The 15,629-nt window shown below is 42.4% G+C and overlaps 1 protein-coding gene across 3 annotated transcripts in view; it reads left to right on the top strand.

Annotated features, from left to right (window-relative positions):
- Positions 1-639: 639 nt before the first annotated feature.
- The window catches only part of LOC105721875 (histone H2A.V), a 45,429-nt gene continuing 30,439 nt past the window's right edge, over positions 640-15,629 (top strand). For 2 of the 3 annotated variants that reach the window (XM_021669336.2, XM_021669335.2), the window contains exons 1-4: positions 640-697; positions 5,173-5,250; positions 8,661-8,774; positions 14,671-14,800. In XM_021669336.2, coding sequence (XP_021525011.1) covers positions 695-697; positions 5,173-5,250; positions 8,661-8,774; positions 14,671-14,800 — 325 coding nt within the window. In that variant the 5' untranslated portion in view covers positions 640-694. The remainder of the gene's footprint in view (positions 698-5,172; positions 5,251-8,660; positions 8,775-14,670; positions 14,801-15,629) is intronic. The other variant, XM_021669337.2, reaches the window with a different exon arrangement.

Genomic DNA, 15,629 nt, shown 5'->3' on the forward strand with positions numbered 1-15,629 from the left:
CAGGGTCCTCGCTGAGAGGACGTCAGGGGAGTCAGTTCGCCGGAATAATGGCTGAGCTCGAGGGCTGCCTAACCTTGAAACCCAGCGCCCTCCTGATTCACACTTCCTAAGACGAATAAATCCTCACAGTCTGTGAAAACCCACTAGAACAAACAAGTGCAACACTCTTCACCTCCCCAAAAAAGTCTCAGAAGCGGGAAAATCAACGCCGCCAATGGGCGGGAAAGCCACAGCCGCCTGCCATGGCTTCACCTCATTAGCTAATTTTGCTGTCCTTCCCAGTGACCCGCCTCTCTGCTCGCGGGCGATATTTTCATTGGCTTTTGTCTGCCAGGCCTCCGATCTCATTGGTTTGCTTTTCTGTTCGTCAGGCTTGGGGGCCTGGAGAAAAGCGGAGGGCGCGTCAGTTTTGGGGCTGGAGGCCCCGCCTCCGCGAGCCGTGTGCAAAAACAAACAGCCGTTAGGAAGGCGGCGCCGAGGGGGCGGAGTCTGGCTAGAAGGAGACGCGCGATTGAACAGCCGCCGGTGTTCGAAGTAGCAAAGCGAGCGGATATTGGCCGCGGCGGCGCGAGGCGGGCACGGGGTATTGTCCGGCTCCGGCGGCTGCGGTCGGTGCTGCGAGAGCGGCGGCGGCGGCGCGGGTCGGCAGCGGGAGGGCGCGCGGCCGAGCGGAGGCAGAGTCGGCGCCGAGACCATGGTAAGGGCGGCCGGGTGGGCCGGACGCGCAGAGCCTGAGGCAGGGCCGGGGGAGCAGAGCGCGGAGGCCCCGGCGGCGGCGCCGCTACCTGTGGAGTCGGGAGTTTGCGGGCGTTGGGGCTGCGTCCGGCCGAGCCCCTCGCCGCCCGCCGGGGGGCGCCATGCCCGGCTGCGGAGCCCCACACGGGTCCCCGGGTGAGAGCTGGGCCTGGCCGGATAGAGCGCGAAGTGTGTCCCGAGACCGACAGGTCTGTCCCGACGCTGGTGACGCTGCACCGCCAGTCCGAGAGGAGGATGCCGCCAGAATCCGGCTTGAAAAATGTAGAAACAAGTGCTGGATCTTAATGTGATGGCTCCTCTGTACGAATGAGGTCAAACAGGCTGTCGCTGTACAAGTTAGAAGTCTTTGGCGATGTTTGGTTACGTAATCTCCCTGGTAGTCAATTTGAGGGTTTCTGCGAAAGGATGCTTGTCTTTGTGGTCTTTTGAACTACAAAGAATGGTTTTATAGACCAGAACCACACGATTTGTTCTAGGTGATTGCATAGGTTTGAAAAGAACGCCCTTTATCTTCTGACTCCCTTGCAGTTTGTGTTTTTCATTATACAACAGTACTTTCCTTTGCCCTTGCTATGGGTTTTCAGTCTTAAAAGTATCCACCTTTTAATTCTGAAATTCACATCTAGATAAGAACAGTGTGGCTTTTAAAAAATGAAAGTAAATAGATCTTCAGCCCCATTTTAAAGTTGAGGGAAAGGAGAAAGTGCTAAAGGATAAGCTCCGAGTTGCATCAAAGATTGTGTAAAAATTAAGACTTATTATGGAATCTTATTTTTACCGGTATTCGTGCTTTAAGTCTTCTGTCGAAAGGTTACTTCGACAGGAACTGCCTGCTTAAAAGTTAACCCCAGGCTGTCATTTCTCATACTGCAGGTAGTATTAGATGATTTGTCTTGTGCTTGATATGACAGGTATGATATTTACTAGACATAACACCTAACTATAAACAGATTGGCCAGTCGAGAGGACAAAATGTTTGGCTATTGTAAAATTCCCAAATCTTAGAGCTTGAATAGACCTTAGGGATAATTTCATCCAACATGTAATATATATAGTTCATTGTTATTGTAAAGTACTTTACAACACTTTAACAAACTGAGGTACAGCCTACATCTAATCTGTAAAAGGATTTGCTCAGATGATTTTCATGATTCTAGTTTTTAAGATGTTTTCAGTCTCTAGTGATAAGCTATATATTTTATATCCACTTACCAGTAGCTAAAGATACGTAAGCATTAACAGAAGCTAAAAATGCAGGCGACATTGAGTTGTCGTTCTTGTTACATTTTAAACCTGAGAGGAAGTAAGCAGGTGTCTAGTAAAACTAATATGAAAGTTTCTTAGTATCCAGTTTGCAAGTTTATCCAAGTGAAATGAACTCCCTGTTCCTCCTCTCCTCTCCTCTCTCCTCCCTCCTCCCTCCCTACCCCCCCCCCCCCCGCGTGTCTGTGTGTGTGTGTAATTTTTTTTTTTTTTTAACAGCCTTAACTCAGGTTAATACGAAGTTAATTCTTGGAATAATAAATTTTATATCTTAATTGGTTTCTCAATCACCAGTTATATTAAAATGAATGTTCAAAGTAGGGAGGCTATATAAACAGTTTGAGGGGATATTGGAAAGAAAATAATTATTCATTTATTGTACAATTTTATATTCAGATAAGTTTGATACCATAAAAGTTTTTTTTTTTTGTTAAGTATGAGAAATGTATCAGGAGTCTCTAAATGTTGGAAATACTCATTTAATGTATTGAGGCTTTTAAAACCTGATTGTGTGTCTACTTCCTTGAAAAGCAAATAGAACAGCAAATACGACATATCTGAAACAGTGAGGATAAAATTGCTTAAGCAGAGTAGTTACTACGTGAGCTGGGGAGCCTGGGGAGTTTTGCAGTTGTTCGCTTTTCGTCAATAACTAGTTCATATTTTTTCCAATCCAGTCATAAGAAGATAGGGATTCTAATTTTAGATGCCAGTTGAAAGGTTTTTAAATGTTATAATTTAGGGCAAATAGAAATCAAAAGGGTTTTTTAATTTGAGAATTAAGTAATACTATCTTATTAATGGAGCTGACCCGAGAAATCCAAAAGTTACACAATATCTTTTTCTTATATAACAACATAGTCAAAAATTATTAAAATATATGAGGCATTCTAGTAGAAATAGAGAGTTCTTCTGGTACACTTAAATCAGTCTCTTGCTGAATTGCCTAATGTCAGAGATTGAATATGAATTAATTCTTAGATTTTAGTTTTTCCTGTTTCTAATACCTGCCAAGATTTTACTGTTTTTCTTCCATATTATCTTAGGTGACACGCACTTAATCCACTTAGACATGCAATTAGAGGAAATACACGGTTTTAATTTTTAGCTTTAAAAAATTTTTAAGGATTCTCTGCACATCTCTTTGGGAAAAAAAAAAAAGAAAGAAAAAATGTTTTAAGGAAAGGGTTAGTTACAAAGGGCATATGCCATTTCAAAGCTTACCATCTGTTTTGAAAGTATAGCCCTTCAAAAAAACTGATTTCTTTTTAACAGTAAAGAAATAATCTGTTTAAATGGTAAAAGCAAAATATATGAGAGAAAATTAGTTCTATTCTTAAGTCAGACCCTTAGTATTTCCTCCCTAGAGGCAAATAACATTTCTAATTTATTGTGTCACCTTTTAGAAATCTATGTGTACACACATACTCTATAATGCCCCATATTTACTTAAAAGCTCATTACATTTGCACATACTTAGCCTTTTTCATGCAGAAATAGGTTTTGTTTTTCAAGTGTACAGTTCAGTGGCATTAGGTACATTCATAGTGTGCAACCATCACTGCCATCTATCTCTAGAACTTTTTCATCTTCCCAAATGGAAACTCTTCCCATTCAACAATAACTCGGCCAGGTGCATTGGCTCACGCCTGTAATTCCAGCACTTTGGGAGATTGAGGCAGATGGATCACTTGAAGTCAGGAGTTCAAGACCAGCCTGGTCAACATGCTGAAACCCCGTTTCTACTAAAAATACAAAAATTAGCAGGGCTTGGTGGCACCCGTAGTACCGGCTACTTAGGAGGCTGAGGCAGCTACCCTGGCAACCATAAATCTACTTTCTGACTATGAGCTTTACTACTTTAGGGACCTCAGAAGTGGAATTATACAGTATTTGTCTTTTTTGTAACTGGCTTATTTTGCTAGCATAATGTCTTCAAGGCTCATTCATGTTGTAGCTTGTGTCAGAATTTCTTTTTTAAAACTGAATACTTATTATTCCATTATATGTATATCATTTTGTTCATCCATCAGTGGACACTCAGATTGTTTCCACCTTTTGGCCATTCTAAATAATGCTGCTGTGAATATGGGTGTACAGGTATTTGTTTGAATCCTTGCTTTCAATTTTTGAGTGTATACCTAGAAGTGGAGTTGCTAGACCATTTGACAATTCTGTGTTTACTTTTTTGAGTTTTTTTTTTTTTTTGAGACGGAGTTTCGCTCTTGTTACCCAGGCTGGAGTGCAATGGCGTGATCTCGGCTTACCGCAACCTCCGCCTCCTGGGTTCAGGCAATTCTCCTGCCTCAGCCTCCTGAGTAGCTGGGATTACAGGCACGCGCCACCATGCCCCGCTAATTTTTTGTATTTTTAGTAGAGACGGGGTTTCACCATGTTGACCAGGACGGTCTCGATCTCTTGACCTCGTGATCCACCCGCCTCGGCCTCCCAAAGTGCTGGGATTACAGGTGTTGAGGTTTTTTTTTCTTGGAACATACTTTATTTTTCTGAGAGCTAAGTTCTAAATATTTCTGTGAAAGTAATATATGTTACATTGACATTTATAAGAATTGTGATATATTTCATGTATGCATAAAAGTTGCGCTGACTTGCAAGATTCTTCAGTTTGGAAATTGATAAATATGTTCATTTTTAGAAATCTCATATTTTTTGGCTGGGCACAGTGGCTCATGCCTGTAATCCCAGCACTTTGGGAGGCAGAGGCGGACAGATCACAAGGTCAGGAGTTCAAGAACAGCTTGGCCAACATGGTGAAACCCCGTCTCTACTAAAAATACAAAAATTAACCAGGTATGGTGGCACACACCTGTAATCCCAGCTACTTGGGAAGCTGAGGCAGGAGAATCGCTTGAGCCTGGCAGGCAGAGGTTGCAGTGAGCCAAGATCATGCCACTGCATGCCAGCCTGGGCGACAGAGCTAGACTTCATCTAAAAAAAAAAAAGAAATCTCTTATTTTAAATAATTATTTAATAGAAATTATAAAAGGTGTTAGAATCCCATGTATATTTACAAATGAGGAAGGGGATCACCTAGATATTTTTAACTACCTAAAGTAAAACTAGAAGAAATTTGTTTTGAAGCAGTATTTTCAATTCTTTTCACTGAAATTTTGTTTTTTTTTTGGCATTTAGGCTGGAGGCAAAGCTGGAAAGGACAGTGGAAAGGCCAAGGCTAAGGCAGTATCTCGCTCACAGAGAGCTGGGCTACAGGTAATGAATCCATGCTGTTGTTACGTTATTATTTTCTTTACTGTTGTAATTTATGACCTATAAATGTTTTATCATTCACAAAAATCTACTTGTATTACTGCAGACTGTTTTTTTTTTTGAGACAGAGTCTCACTTTGTTGTCAGGCTAGAGTGCAGTGGCACAATCTTGGCTCACTGCAACCTCCACCTCCCGGGTTCAAGCAGTTCTCCTGCCTCAGCCTCCCAAGTAGCTGGGATTACAGGTGCCCACCACCACGCCCAGCCCATTTTTATATTTTTAGTAGAGATGGGATTTCACCATGTTGGCCAGGATTACCTCAATCTCTTGACCTCATGATACACCAGCCTTGGCCTCCCAAAGTGCTGGGATTACAGATGTGAGCCACCACACCTGACCAACTGCAGACTTTAATAATGAGATTGCTTGGTCAATACCTAAGTCATAAAGTTATAAATTGTATCATATTGAAGTAAGTAAGCTGTGGTTTTTCTTTTGAAGATATTTGTAATGGTTTATTAACTGTCAGGATGAGATACAATTTGAGGGTTCGGTGATGAACTATCTATTCATCCTCTGAATATTTTCCTTAATACCCTCAGTTTTAAACTGAGTAATATGCTCAAAGCCACTAAATATTTTCAAACTTCATATATTTGAATTATGGTATCTTTACCCCACAAGTCAAAATTTTCTAGGTGAATCAGAATTACCTATAAGTGGTGCTGGGCACGGTGGCTCACACCTGTAATCCCAGCAAGCACTTTGGGAGGCCAAGGAGGGCAGATCACAAGGTCAAGAGTTCAAGAATAGCCTAGCCAACATGAGGAAACCCCTGTCTCTACTAAAAATACAAAAATTAGCCATGCCTGGTGGCACACACTTGTAATCCCAGCTTCTCAGAAGGCTGAGGCAGGAGAATTGCTTGAACCCGGGAGGCGGAGGTTGCAGTGAGCCAAGATCACGCCACTGTACTCCAGCCTGGCAACAAGAGGGATACTCCATCTTGGAAAAAAAAAAAAGAATTACCTATAAGAAACACTTCTGTCTTTTTGTTGTTGTTGTTGTTGTTGTTGTTGTTGTTGTTGTTTTAAGAGAGTCTTGCTTTGTTGTCCAGGCTGGCGTGCAGTGGCTTGATCTCGGCTCACTGCAACGTCCACCTCCCAGGTTCAAGTGATTCTCCTGCCTCAGCCTCCTGAGTAGCTGGGATTACGGGTGTGTGCCACCACACCTGGTAATTTTTATATTTTTGCTAGAGATGAGGTTACAGACGTGAGCCACCGCGTCCGGTTGAGAAACACTTTTAATCAGGAAACTTGGAAGGCCAAACTGTAAACTGTTAACCTCTTGGCAGTGGTAAGCCATTGAGAATTTGAGCAAGAGTACAACATGATCCAAATGATACCTAAAGAAGGGGGATGGGAACTTATGTTGATGGGCACATTATGTTATTTTAGGTCACCATATATATTCCCAATTAGAATTTGTTTTGAGGCCTACTTAATTTGAAGTAGAAAATGGAAGACCAAGCGAGGTTATTGCAGTGGCTTAGGAATAAAGTAATGTACTTGAATGGGAAGGAGTAGAAAGCATGTGTGTGCAGGAAATAGGTGAAGAGAGGTATAAAGTTGAGAGGAAGTCAAAGGTTTCTCCAAGGCTTAGAACCTAAAGAACAGAGGAGTTTGTAGTAGGGGCAAGTTATGAGGTAAATTTAAATGGAGTCATTTTGAAGTTCACTAAAACATCCATATGAAAAAGTCCAGAGGTTGGAAACATGAGTTCAGCTTTCTTTTTTTTTAAGACAGAGTCTCACTCTGTCGCCAGAATGGAGTGCAGTGGCGCAATCTCAGCTCACTACAGCCTTCACGTCCCGGGTTCAAGCAGTTCCCTGCCTCAGCCTCCCAAGTAGCTGGGACTACAGACACACGCCACCACACCCAGCTAATTTTTTGTATTTTAGTAGAGACAGGATTTCACCATGTTGGCCAGGATGGTCTCAATCCCCTGACCTCATGATCCGCCTGCTTTGGCCTCCCAAAGTATTGGGATTACAGGTGTGAGCCACTGTACCCGGTGAGTTCAGCTTTCTAAGGGAGGTGATAGAATTAGGAATTTGAAATCATTTATGTAAAATTGATGGTTTATGTTACGGATGAGTTTCCTAACCTAAGAGAATGAGAAAGGAGCACAAGGACATTGGTGGACCCCTCAAAAACTTTGAGAAAGAAAAGGCTGAGGAGTAGTCAGAGTTGGTATGAGAACTCTGAATTCTAAGAAGAAATGTTTTTGCGGTCCTATTGTGTGCCAGACAACATACTCGTTACTAAGGATGCAAAGGAAGAGAAGACATAAATCTTGCTCCTAAGAAGCTTTTAGTCACTTAGAGACAAAATATAAATCAAAAAAAAAAAAAAAAATCGCTTGTTTTGCTTAAGGAAGTAAAATGTCACTGCTGGCCCTCAGGGTAGTGTTTAACAGAAGCCAGGTTTGGGTTGGAGAAATGGGTGACAAGAAAGTAAGGGTTTCAGGATTTGTTTTTTAAATTCTGTCTTTGGAAAGAAGATATCTAGACTGTAACTGTAAGCAGCTTTCATAGATTGTGAAGTTTTCAGTTGAGTCTGTGGACGGAAAGAAACCAGTGAAAAGGACGTAATTGTAGCTGTTGAAATAATGGAGCAGTGAAGGGATGAGGGAGGCCTGTAAGAAAGGTACTGTCTCGCATACAGCGGTGGCTCACACACTGTAATCCCAGCACCTTGGAAGGCCTAGGCAAGTGATTACTTGAGGTCAGGAGTTCAAGACCAGCCTGGGCGACAGAGTGAGACTCTGTCTCAATAAAATAATAATAATGATAATAATAAAGGGCACTTTGTTCTCTAGTGGAAAAAGAAAAATAAGTTATAAAAAAAAAAAGAAAGCGTACAAATGGGATTAGGATAATTTGAAATGAGAAAGTACCCTCTTTTTCAGAAAGTAGAAAGAATCACAATGAGAATAGTATTGATTTTTCTTAACTATCAGATCACCTCTTCAAACTGAAGCAAGAACAGTTAAGATCTGAGGAAGGTAGTGGAGGTTCAAAGTTGCACGTGGCTATTATGTGAAGAAATTAACTAGATAGGAATTTGATCAATGGCTCATGTTGAATGTACAGTTGATGACAGCACAGCAAGGTTTTTCTTTATTTTAGAGTGATAGTCTCCATATTATGCAGAGGTTAAAGATTTGGGACTGATTACCAGAACATAGACACAGGCCCTGGGAACTGTTAATTGCCTAATAGGTTTGGCTTCTGATATCTGTGATCAAGTTTTTTATTATTTCATGCTTACTCATACTGTTCAGCCCTTGATTACACTCAGTGCAATGTTAAGACTCTGCAGTGCTTCCAACTAAGACATCTCTCTCTTAGTTTCCTGTGGGCCGCATCCACAGACACTTGAAGACTCGCACCACAAGCCATGGAAGGGTGGGTGCCACTGCTGCCGTGTACAGTGCTGCGATTCTGGAGTACCTCACTGCTGAGGTTTGTATAGTAATGTCTTGTATGTGGCAGTCCAGAAGGTTCACTAGCCTAAGTGGCAGAAACCCATGGAATATATTTGAAAAAAGACATATATGCTCATTGGGGTTTGTTTTGTTTGTTTGTTTATTTTGAGATGGAGCTTCACTCTTGTTGCCCAGGCTAGAGTGCAGGCCAGTCTCAGCTCACTGCAACCTCTGCCTCGTGGGTTCAAGCAATTCTCCCACCTCAGTGATTCTCCTGCCTTAGCCTCCTGAGGCTAAGTAGCTGGAAATACAGGTGTGCACCACCATGCCCAGCTAATTTTTTATTTATAATAGAGATGGCGTTTCACCATGTTGGCCAGACTGGTCTCAAACTCCTCACCTCAGGTGATCCACCTGCCTTGGCCTCCCAGTGCTGAGAGGATTATAGGCTTGAGCTACCACACCCAGCCTCACTGTTTTTTTTTTTAATAGCAGTCTGAGATGAATCTTGTCAGCTATTACCCAATGCCAATGTAAAAGAACTTTGGTGTACTTGTTTTTAAAGCTAAGCAAGGGGCTGGGTGTGGTGATTCACACCTGTAATGCCGGCACTTTGGGAGGCCGAGGTGGGTAGATTGCACACTTGAGTTCTGGAGTTCCAGACCAGGCTGAGTGACAGAGCAAGACCCTGTCTCAAAATAAAAATTTTTTAAACGTTAAGCAAGGGCCAGCAATCTCTATCTTTTATTTTTATTTATTTATTTTGATACTTGATCTCACTCTGTCACCCAGGCTGGAGAACAGTGGCATGATCATAGCTCACTGTAACCTCAAACCTCCTGGATTCAAGGGATCCTCCTGCCTTAACCTCCCTAGTACCTGTGACTACTCACCACACCTGGCTAAAATTTTTTTTTTTTTTTTTTTGAGACAGAGTCTTGCTCTGTCATGCAGGCTGGAGTGCAGTGGAGCAATCTTGGCTCACTGCAGCCTCCACCTCTTGGGTTCAAGCAATTCTCCTGCCTCAGCCTCCCGAGTAGCTGGGATTACAGGCTACTGCCTGGCTAATTTTTGTATTTTTAGTGGAGACAGGGTTTCACCATGTTGGCCAGGTTGGTCTGGAACTCTTGACCTCAGGCGATCCACCCACCTCAGCCTCCCAAGGTGCTGGGATTACAGGCGTGAGCCATCGCACCCAGTGCTTATTTTTTAGTTTAGTTTTTTTTTTTTCCTTTATGGAGATGGGCTCCCTATGTTGCCCAGGCTGGTCTCTAACTCCTGGCCTCTCAAGTGGTCCTCCCAAGGTGCTAGGATTACAGGCATAAGCTACCATACCCCAGTGAACTCTGAAGTGTGTATATAATCAGTAGACAGTATTTATGAAGTTATAGCATAGTGTTTTAATTTATGAAGATTTGGGGTGAGGTAAAGTTTTGCCAGTGTGATGATGCATAAAAATTACAAATAAGACATTAGAAGTGAAAGACTTCATCTGTCCTCCTGGTTCTCCAGGGTTATACATACAAAATTGCTCTATCTTAGTTTGAAATTTCAGGAAGATAAGTTAATTTGGCAACAGTTCTTAATTCTTGAGTCATAGACCACCACTTTCCCCATCCTTACTCCTCCTAAAAAATAAAAAACACTGGGAAGTCATGAAACTTCAACTACATTCCAGGCTGGGGAAGTAATCTGAGTTAACAAGTAGGTCAAGTGGTAGACACATTCATGATTCTGGTAGAAATAGAGGGGTCTTAACTTCGGGAAGATGTGATTGGGAGCTAGGCTGGGGAATTTAGCTTTAATCTGTATGTCAGTTATCATTGCTGTCATTTATTTCATGAATCTGACCAAGTCATCTGTGTCCCATTGGAGATTTAACATTGAATTATGATAGTTTCAACTTTACTGTGTCGTGATTAAGGGGTGTTTTGGGTTTTTTGGGGGTTTTTTTGTTTTGTTTTTTTGGTTTTGAGACAAGGTCTCTGTCTCCCAGGCTGGAATGCAGTGGCATGATCTCAGCCCATTGCAGCCTCCACCTTCTGGGTTCCAGGATTCTCCCACCTCAGCCTCAGCCTCCAGAGTAGCTGGGGCTACCTGTGTGCACCACCACATCTGGCTAATTTTTGTTATTTTCTCTTTTTTTTCCAAGACAGAGTCTTGCTCTGTCTCCCAGGCTCGGGTGCAGTGGCACAATCTCAGCCTCTGCCTCCTGGTTTCAAGCAGTTCTCCTGTCTCAGCCTCCCGAGTAGCTGGGATTACAGGGGTGCACCACCATGCCCGGCTAATTTTTGTATTTTTCATAGAGACAGGGTTTCACCATGTTGGCCAGGCTGGTCTCGAACTCCTGACTTTATCCTGATCTGCCCACCTCTGTCTCCCAAAGTGCTGGGATTACAGGTATGAGCTACCGCGCCCAGCAATTTTTGTTGTTTTCTTATAGAGATGGGGTTTTGCAATGTTGGCCAGGCTGGTCTCAAACTCCTGACCTGAAGTGATCTGCCACCTCAGCCTCCCAAAATGCTGGGATTATAGGCATGAGCCACTGTGCCTGGCCTCTTTTTATTTTTGAAAAATTAAAAAAAATGTTTTAAATACATTTAAAAACTTTTGTAAAAGCATTAAGAAATAAATTTCAGCTATTAAGCGTTGTACAGAAATAAGACTACATGGATATATTAAAATGTATGACTTTGGCTGGGTGTGGTGGCTTACATTTAGCATTCAGGTTCACAATGTTCAAGCCCCATCTAAGCTCCCCCGCCTTTTTTTAAATCTTTGGGAACTTTGGTTAAAATTTTTAAAGTTGGCTGGGCGCGGTGGCTCAAGCCTGTAATCCCAGCACTTTGGGAGGCCGAGGTGGGTGGATCACGAGGTCAGGAGTTCAAGACCAACCTAGCCAAGATGGTGAAACCCTGTCTCAATTAAAAAAAAAAAATTTTTTTTTTAAGTTAATGCAGTGGCTCATGCCTGTAATCTGAGCACTGTGGAAGGTTAAGGCAGGCAGATTGTTTGAGTTCAGGAGTTCCAGACCAGCCTGGACAACATGGCAAAACCCCATTTCTACAAAAAATTAACCAGATGTGATAGTGTGCACCTGTAGTCCCAGCTACTTGGGAGGCTGAGGTGGCAGGATCACCTGAGCCCAGGAGCTTGAGGCTGCAGTGAGCCATGATTGCACCACTGTACTCTAGCCTGCGTGACGGTGAGACCGTTGTTTAAAAAAAATTTTTTAATTAGGTTAAGATTAGACAGTGAATGTGTGTGTGTGTGCAGTCAACTTTTTTTTATTTTGTTTGTTTTGAGATGAAGTCTTGCTCTGTCACCCAGGCTGGAGTGCAGTGGTGCAATCTCAGCCGAGTAGCTGGAATTACAGGTATGTGCCACCACACTCGGCTGATTTTTATGTTTTTAGTAGAGAGAGGGTTTCATCATATTGGCCAGGCTGGTCTCAAACTCTTGACCTCAGGTGATCCACCCTCCTCGGCCTCCCAAAGTGCTAGGATTGCAGGCATGAGCCACCTCCCCCAACCAACATATTTTTTCAGATACTTAAATTTGGACTTTTAACCTTTAGTAGAGGTAAAATACTGAAATCTAAGCCAGGACCCTTTAGGTCATGGGTAATCACTTTTCAACTTTTGCTTTGCACTAAAATCCCTTGGGGAGAGCTCTTTAAAAAACGCCACTGCAGAGCCTTATCCCAGACAGTCAGAGACCTAGGAGAGAAGGGGGTACTGTACTGGTGGTTTTAAAGTTCAGCAGTTGATTCTGATGTATACCCAGGTTTATCACTGCTCTATTTAAAATGAGGAGGCTACTTGGGAGGCTGAGGCAGGAGGATTGCTTAAGCCCAGGAGGTCAGAGGCTGCAGCAGTGAGGTATGATCTTACCACTCTGCACTCCAGCCTGGATGGCAGAGCAAGACCCTGTCTCAGTCAATCCAAAATACAAAAATTAAACAAACAAAACAAAAAAACTCGAGTTATATTTGTATTACTTTCATCAAAGTTTTAATAGCCAGCCAGGACTTTGAAATTTCTGTAGTTGAAAATCCCCACTATAGATTAAAAGGCTGCTTCTACCTTGTAAATAGTAAAAATTGTAGGTGTTTTTTTGTTTTGTTTTTGTTTTGAGACAGTCTTGGTCTGTTGCCCAGGCTGGAGTACAGTAGCACAAACATGGCTCACTGCAACCTCCACCTCCTGGGATCAAGTAATCCTCCCACCTCAGCCCCTCAAATAGCTAGAGACTATAGGCATGTACCCCTATGAATTTTTTTTTTTTTTTTTTTTTTTTTAGAGACTTGGTTTTCCTATGTTACCCAGGCTGGCGTCAAACTCCTGGACTCAAGCAGTCCTCCTGTTTCGGCCCCTCAGAGTGCTGGGATTACAAGTGTGAGCCACTGGGCTCAGCAGAAGTTATTTTAAATTACGTTTTAGGCTGGGCTCAGTGGCTCGTGCCTGTAATCCCAGCACTTCGGGAGCCCAAAGTGGGCAGATCATTTGAGCTGAAGAGTTCAAGACCAGCCTGGCCAATATCGTGAGACCCCGTCTCTACTAAAAATACAAAAAAATTAGTCTGGCTATTAGCGTGCACCTGTAGTTCCAGCTACTTGGGAGGCTGAAGCAGGAGAATCGCTTGAACCCAGGAGGTGGAAGTTACAGTGAGCTGAGATCGCAGTACTACACTCCAGCCTGGGCCACACAGTGAGACTCTGACTCAAAAAAAAAAAGAAAGAAAGAAAAAGAAATTATTTCAAATTACATTTTAGGCCGAGTGTGGTGGTCAACACCTGTAACCCCAGCACTTTGAGAGGCTGAAGTAGGAGTATCACTTTAGGCCAGGGGTTTGACACCAACCCTGGCAATGTAGTGAGATCCTATCTCTTATTTTTAAAAAATTTTAAAAATACATTTTATAACTTCTAAAAGTATTAAGAAATACATTTCGGCTATTAAGGGTTGTACAAAAATAGACTACAAGTATATATTAAAATATGTGACTTTGGCTGGGCGTGGTGGCTTACACTTGTAATCCCAGCACTTTGGGAGGCCCAGGTGGACAGATCGTTTTCAGCCCAGGAGTCTGAGACCAGCCTGGGCAACATGGGGAAACCTTGTCTCTAAAAAAAAATTTTTTTTAATTAACCAGGTGCACTTGTGGTCCCAGTAACTCAGGAGGCTGAGGCAGGAGAATAACCCTGAACCTGGGAGATCGAGGCTGCAGTAAGCCAAGATCACACCACTGCACTCCAGCCGAGGCAATGGAGTGAGACCTTGTCTCAAAAAAAAAAAATAAAAGACTTTTCTGAATGTTCACATCTAGCATCTTGGCTAAGGGATAGTATCTCTTATCCTTATCCTTATTTCTATATATATATTTCTTGTATACTTCCACATAAAAGTAGGTTTTTGGCCGGGCGCGGTGGCTCACGGCTATAATCCCAGCACTTTGGGAGGCCAAGGCGGGTGGATCACGAGGTCAAGAGATTGAGACCATCATGGTCAACATGGTGAAACCCCGTCTCTACTAAAAATACAAAAATTAGCTGGGCATGGTGGCGCACGCCTATAGTCCCAGCTACTCGGGAGTCTGAGGCAGGAGAATTGCCTGAACCCAGGAGACGGAGGTTGCGGTGAGCCGATATCGCGCCATTGCACTCCAGCCTGGGTAACGAGAGCGAAACTCCGTCTCAAAAAAAAAAAAAAAAGTAGGTTTTTGCTCAAGTTTCTGTCTGTGTTCCAGAGAATGAATAAAAAGAGGTTACATGAATTAAAGAGTTTTATAAAAGCATTGTAGAAATACAAGAAAGAAAAATGTATTAACAGCTTATGTATTGTGTGTGTGTTTTCTATGTACAAATGCTAAGTGATCCTTCATTTAGGATACTTGGTCCTTCATTTGATGTGCTAATCATGGATGCTTTGTAGGTACTGGAGCTGGCAGGTAATGCTTCTAAGGATCTCAAAGTAAAGCGTATCACTCCGCGTCACTTGCAGCTTGCAATCCGTGGTGATGAAGAGTTGGATTCTCTTATCAAGGCTACCATAGCTGGGGGTGGTATGTATTACTACTTAAGCCTTAATTCTTATTGGTCTTTCTGACTAATATATCGTTCAGATCAATGGCACAGCATATTCGATTAGTTAACTAGAAAGCATATAAACTTTAATTTCATAAGTGTTAAATTTATAACAATTCTAGGCTTCTTTTCGTAATGATCTGAATAAATATTTCTCCTTATAGCCATATGTAATGCTATTTTTATTTTAGCCAGTTCGTTGTCTGAATTTCATATGATACTTAAAACCTGATGTTTAACATATTTCCCATACCTTTTTAACTGTGTTTGAAAAATGACTTGGAGAAATTGTGTAACATACACTGGAAAGGGTTGAAATAAATACACTTGAAAAGTGGGTCAGGATCAGTGAAAGTGAGAGGTAAGTTGGTGGTTTTTAATCTTCTTTGGATAAACTTCAAAGAACCTCATGAAAGCTGTGGTTACAGCTGGGTATGGTGGCTCACACCTGTAATCTCAGCACTTTGGGAGACTGAGAGGTGGGTGGATCACTTGAGGTAAGGAGTTCAAGACCAGCCTGGCCAACATGGTGAAACCCCGTCTCTACTAAAAATACAAAAATTAGCCAGGCATGGTGGCACATGCCTGTAATCAGCTACTCAGGAGGCTGAGGCACAAGAATCATTTGAACCCAGGAGACAGAGGTTGTAGTGAGCCGAGATTGCACCACTGCACCCCAGCATGGGCAATAGAACAAGACTTTGTCTCAAAAAAAAAAAAAAAACATGCTGTAGTTACTCTTCTCGAAAAATGCACAGAAAGTCACATAATTTTACATACAGTTTTAAAGGGTTCACAGACCCCTGG

This window comes from Aotus nancymaae, unplaced genomic scaffold (assembly GCF_030222135.1).
Source record: "Aotus nancymaae isolate 86718 unplaced genomic scaffold, 86718_ANA_hifiasm-v0.15.2.pri h1tg000065l, whole genome shotgun sequence".
Classification (NCBI taxonomy): Eukaryota; Metazoa; Chordata; class Mammalia; order Primates; family Aotidae; genus Aotus; species Aotus nancymaae.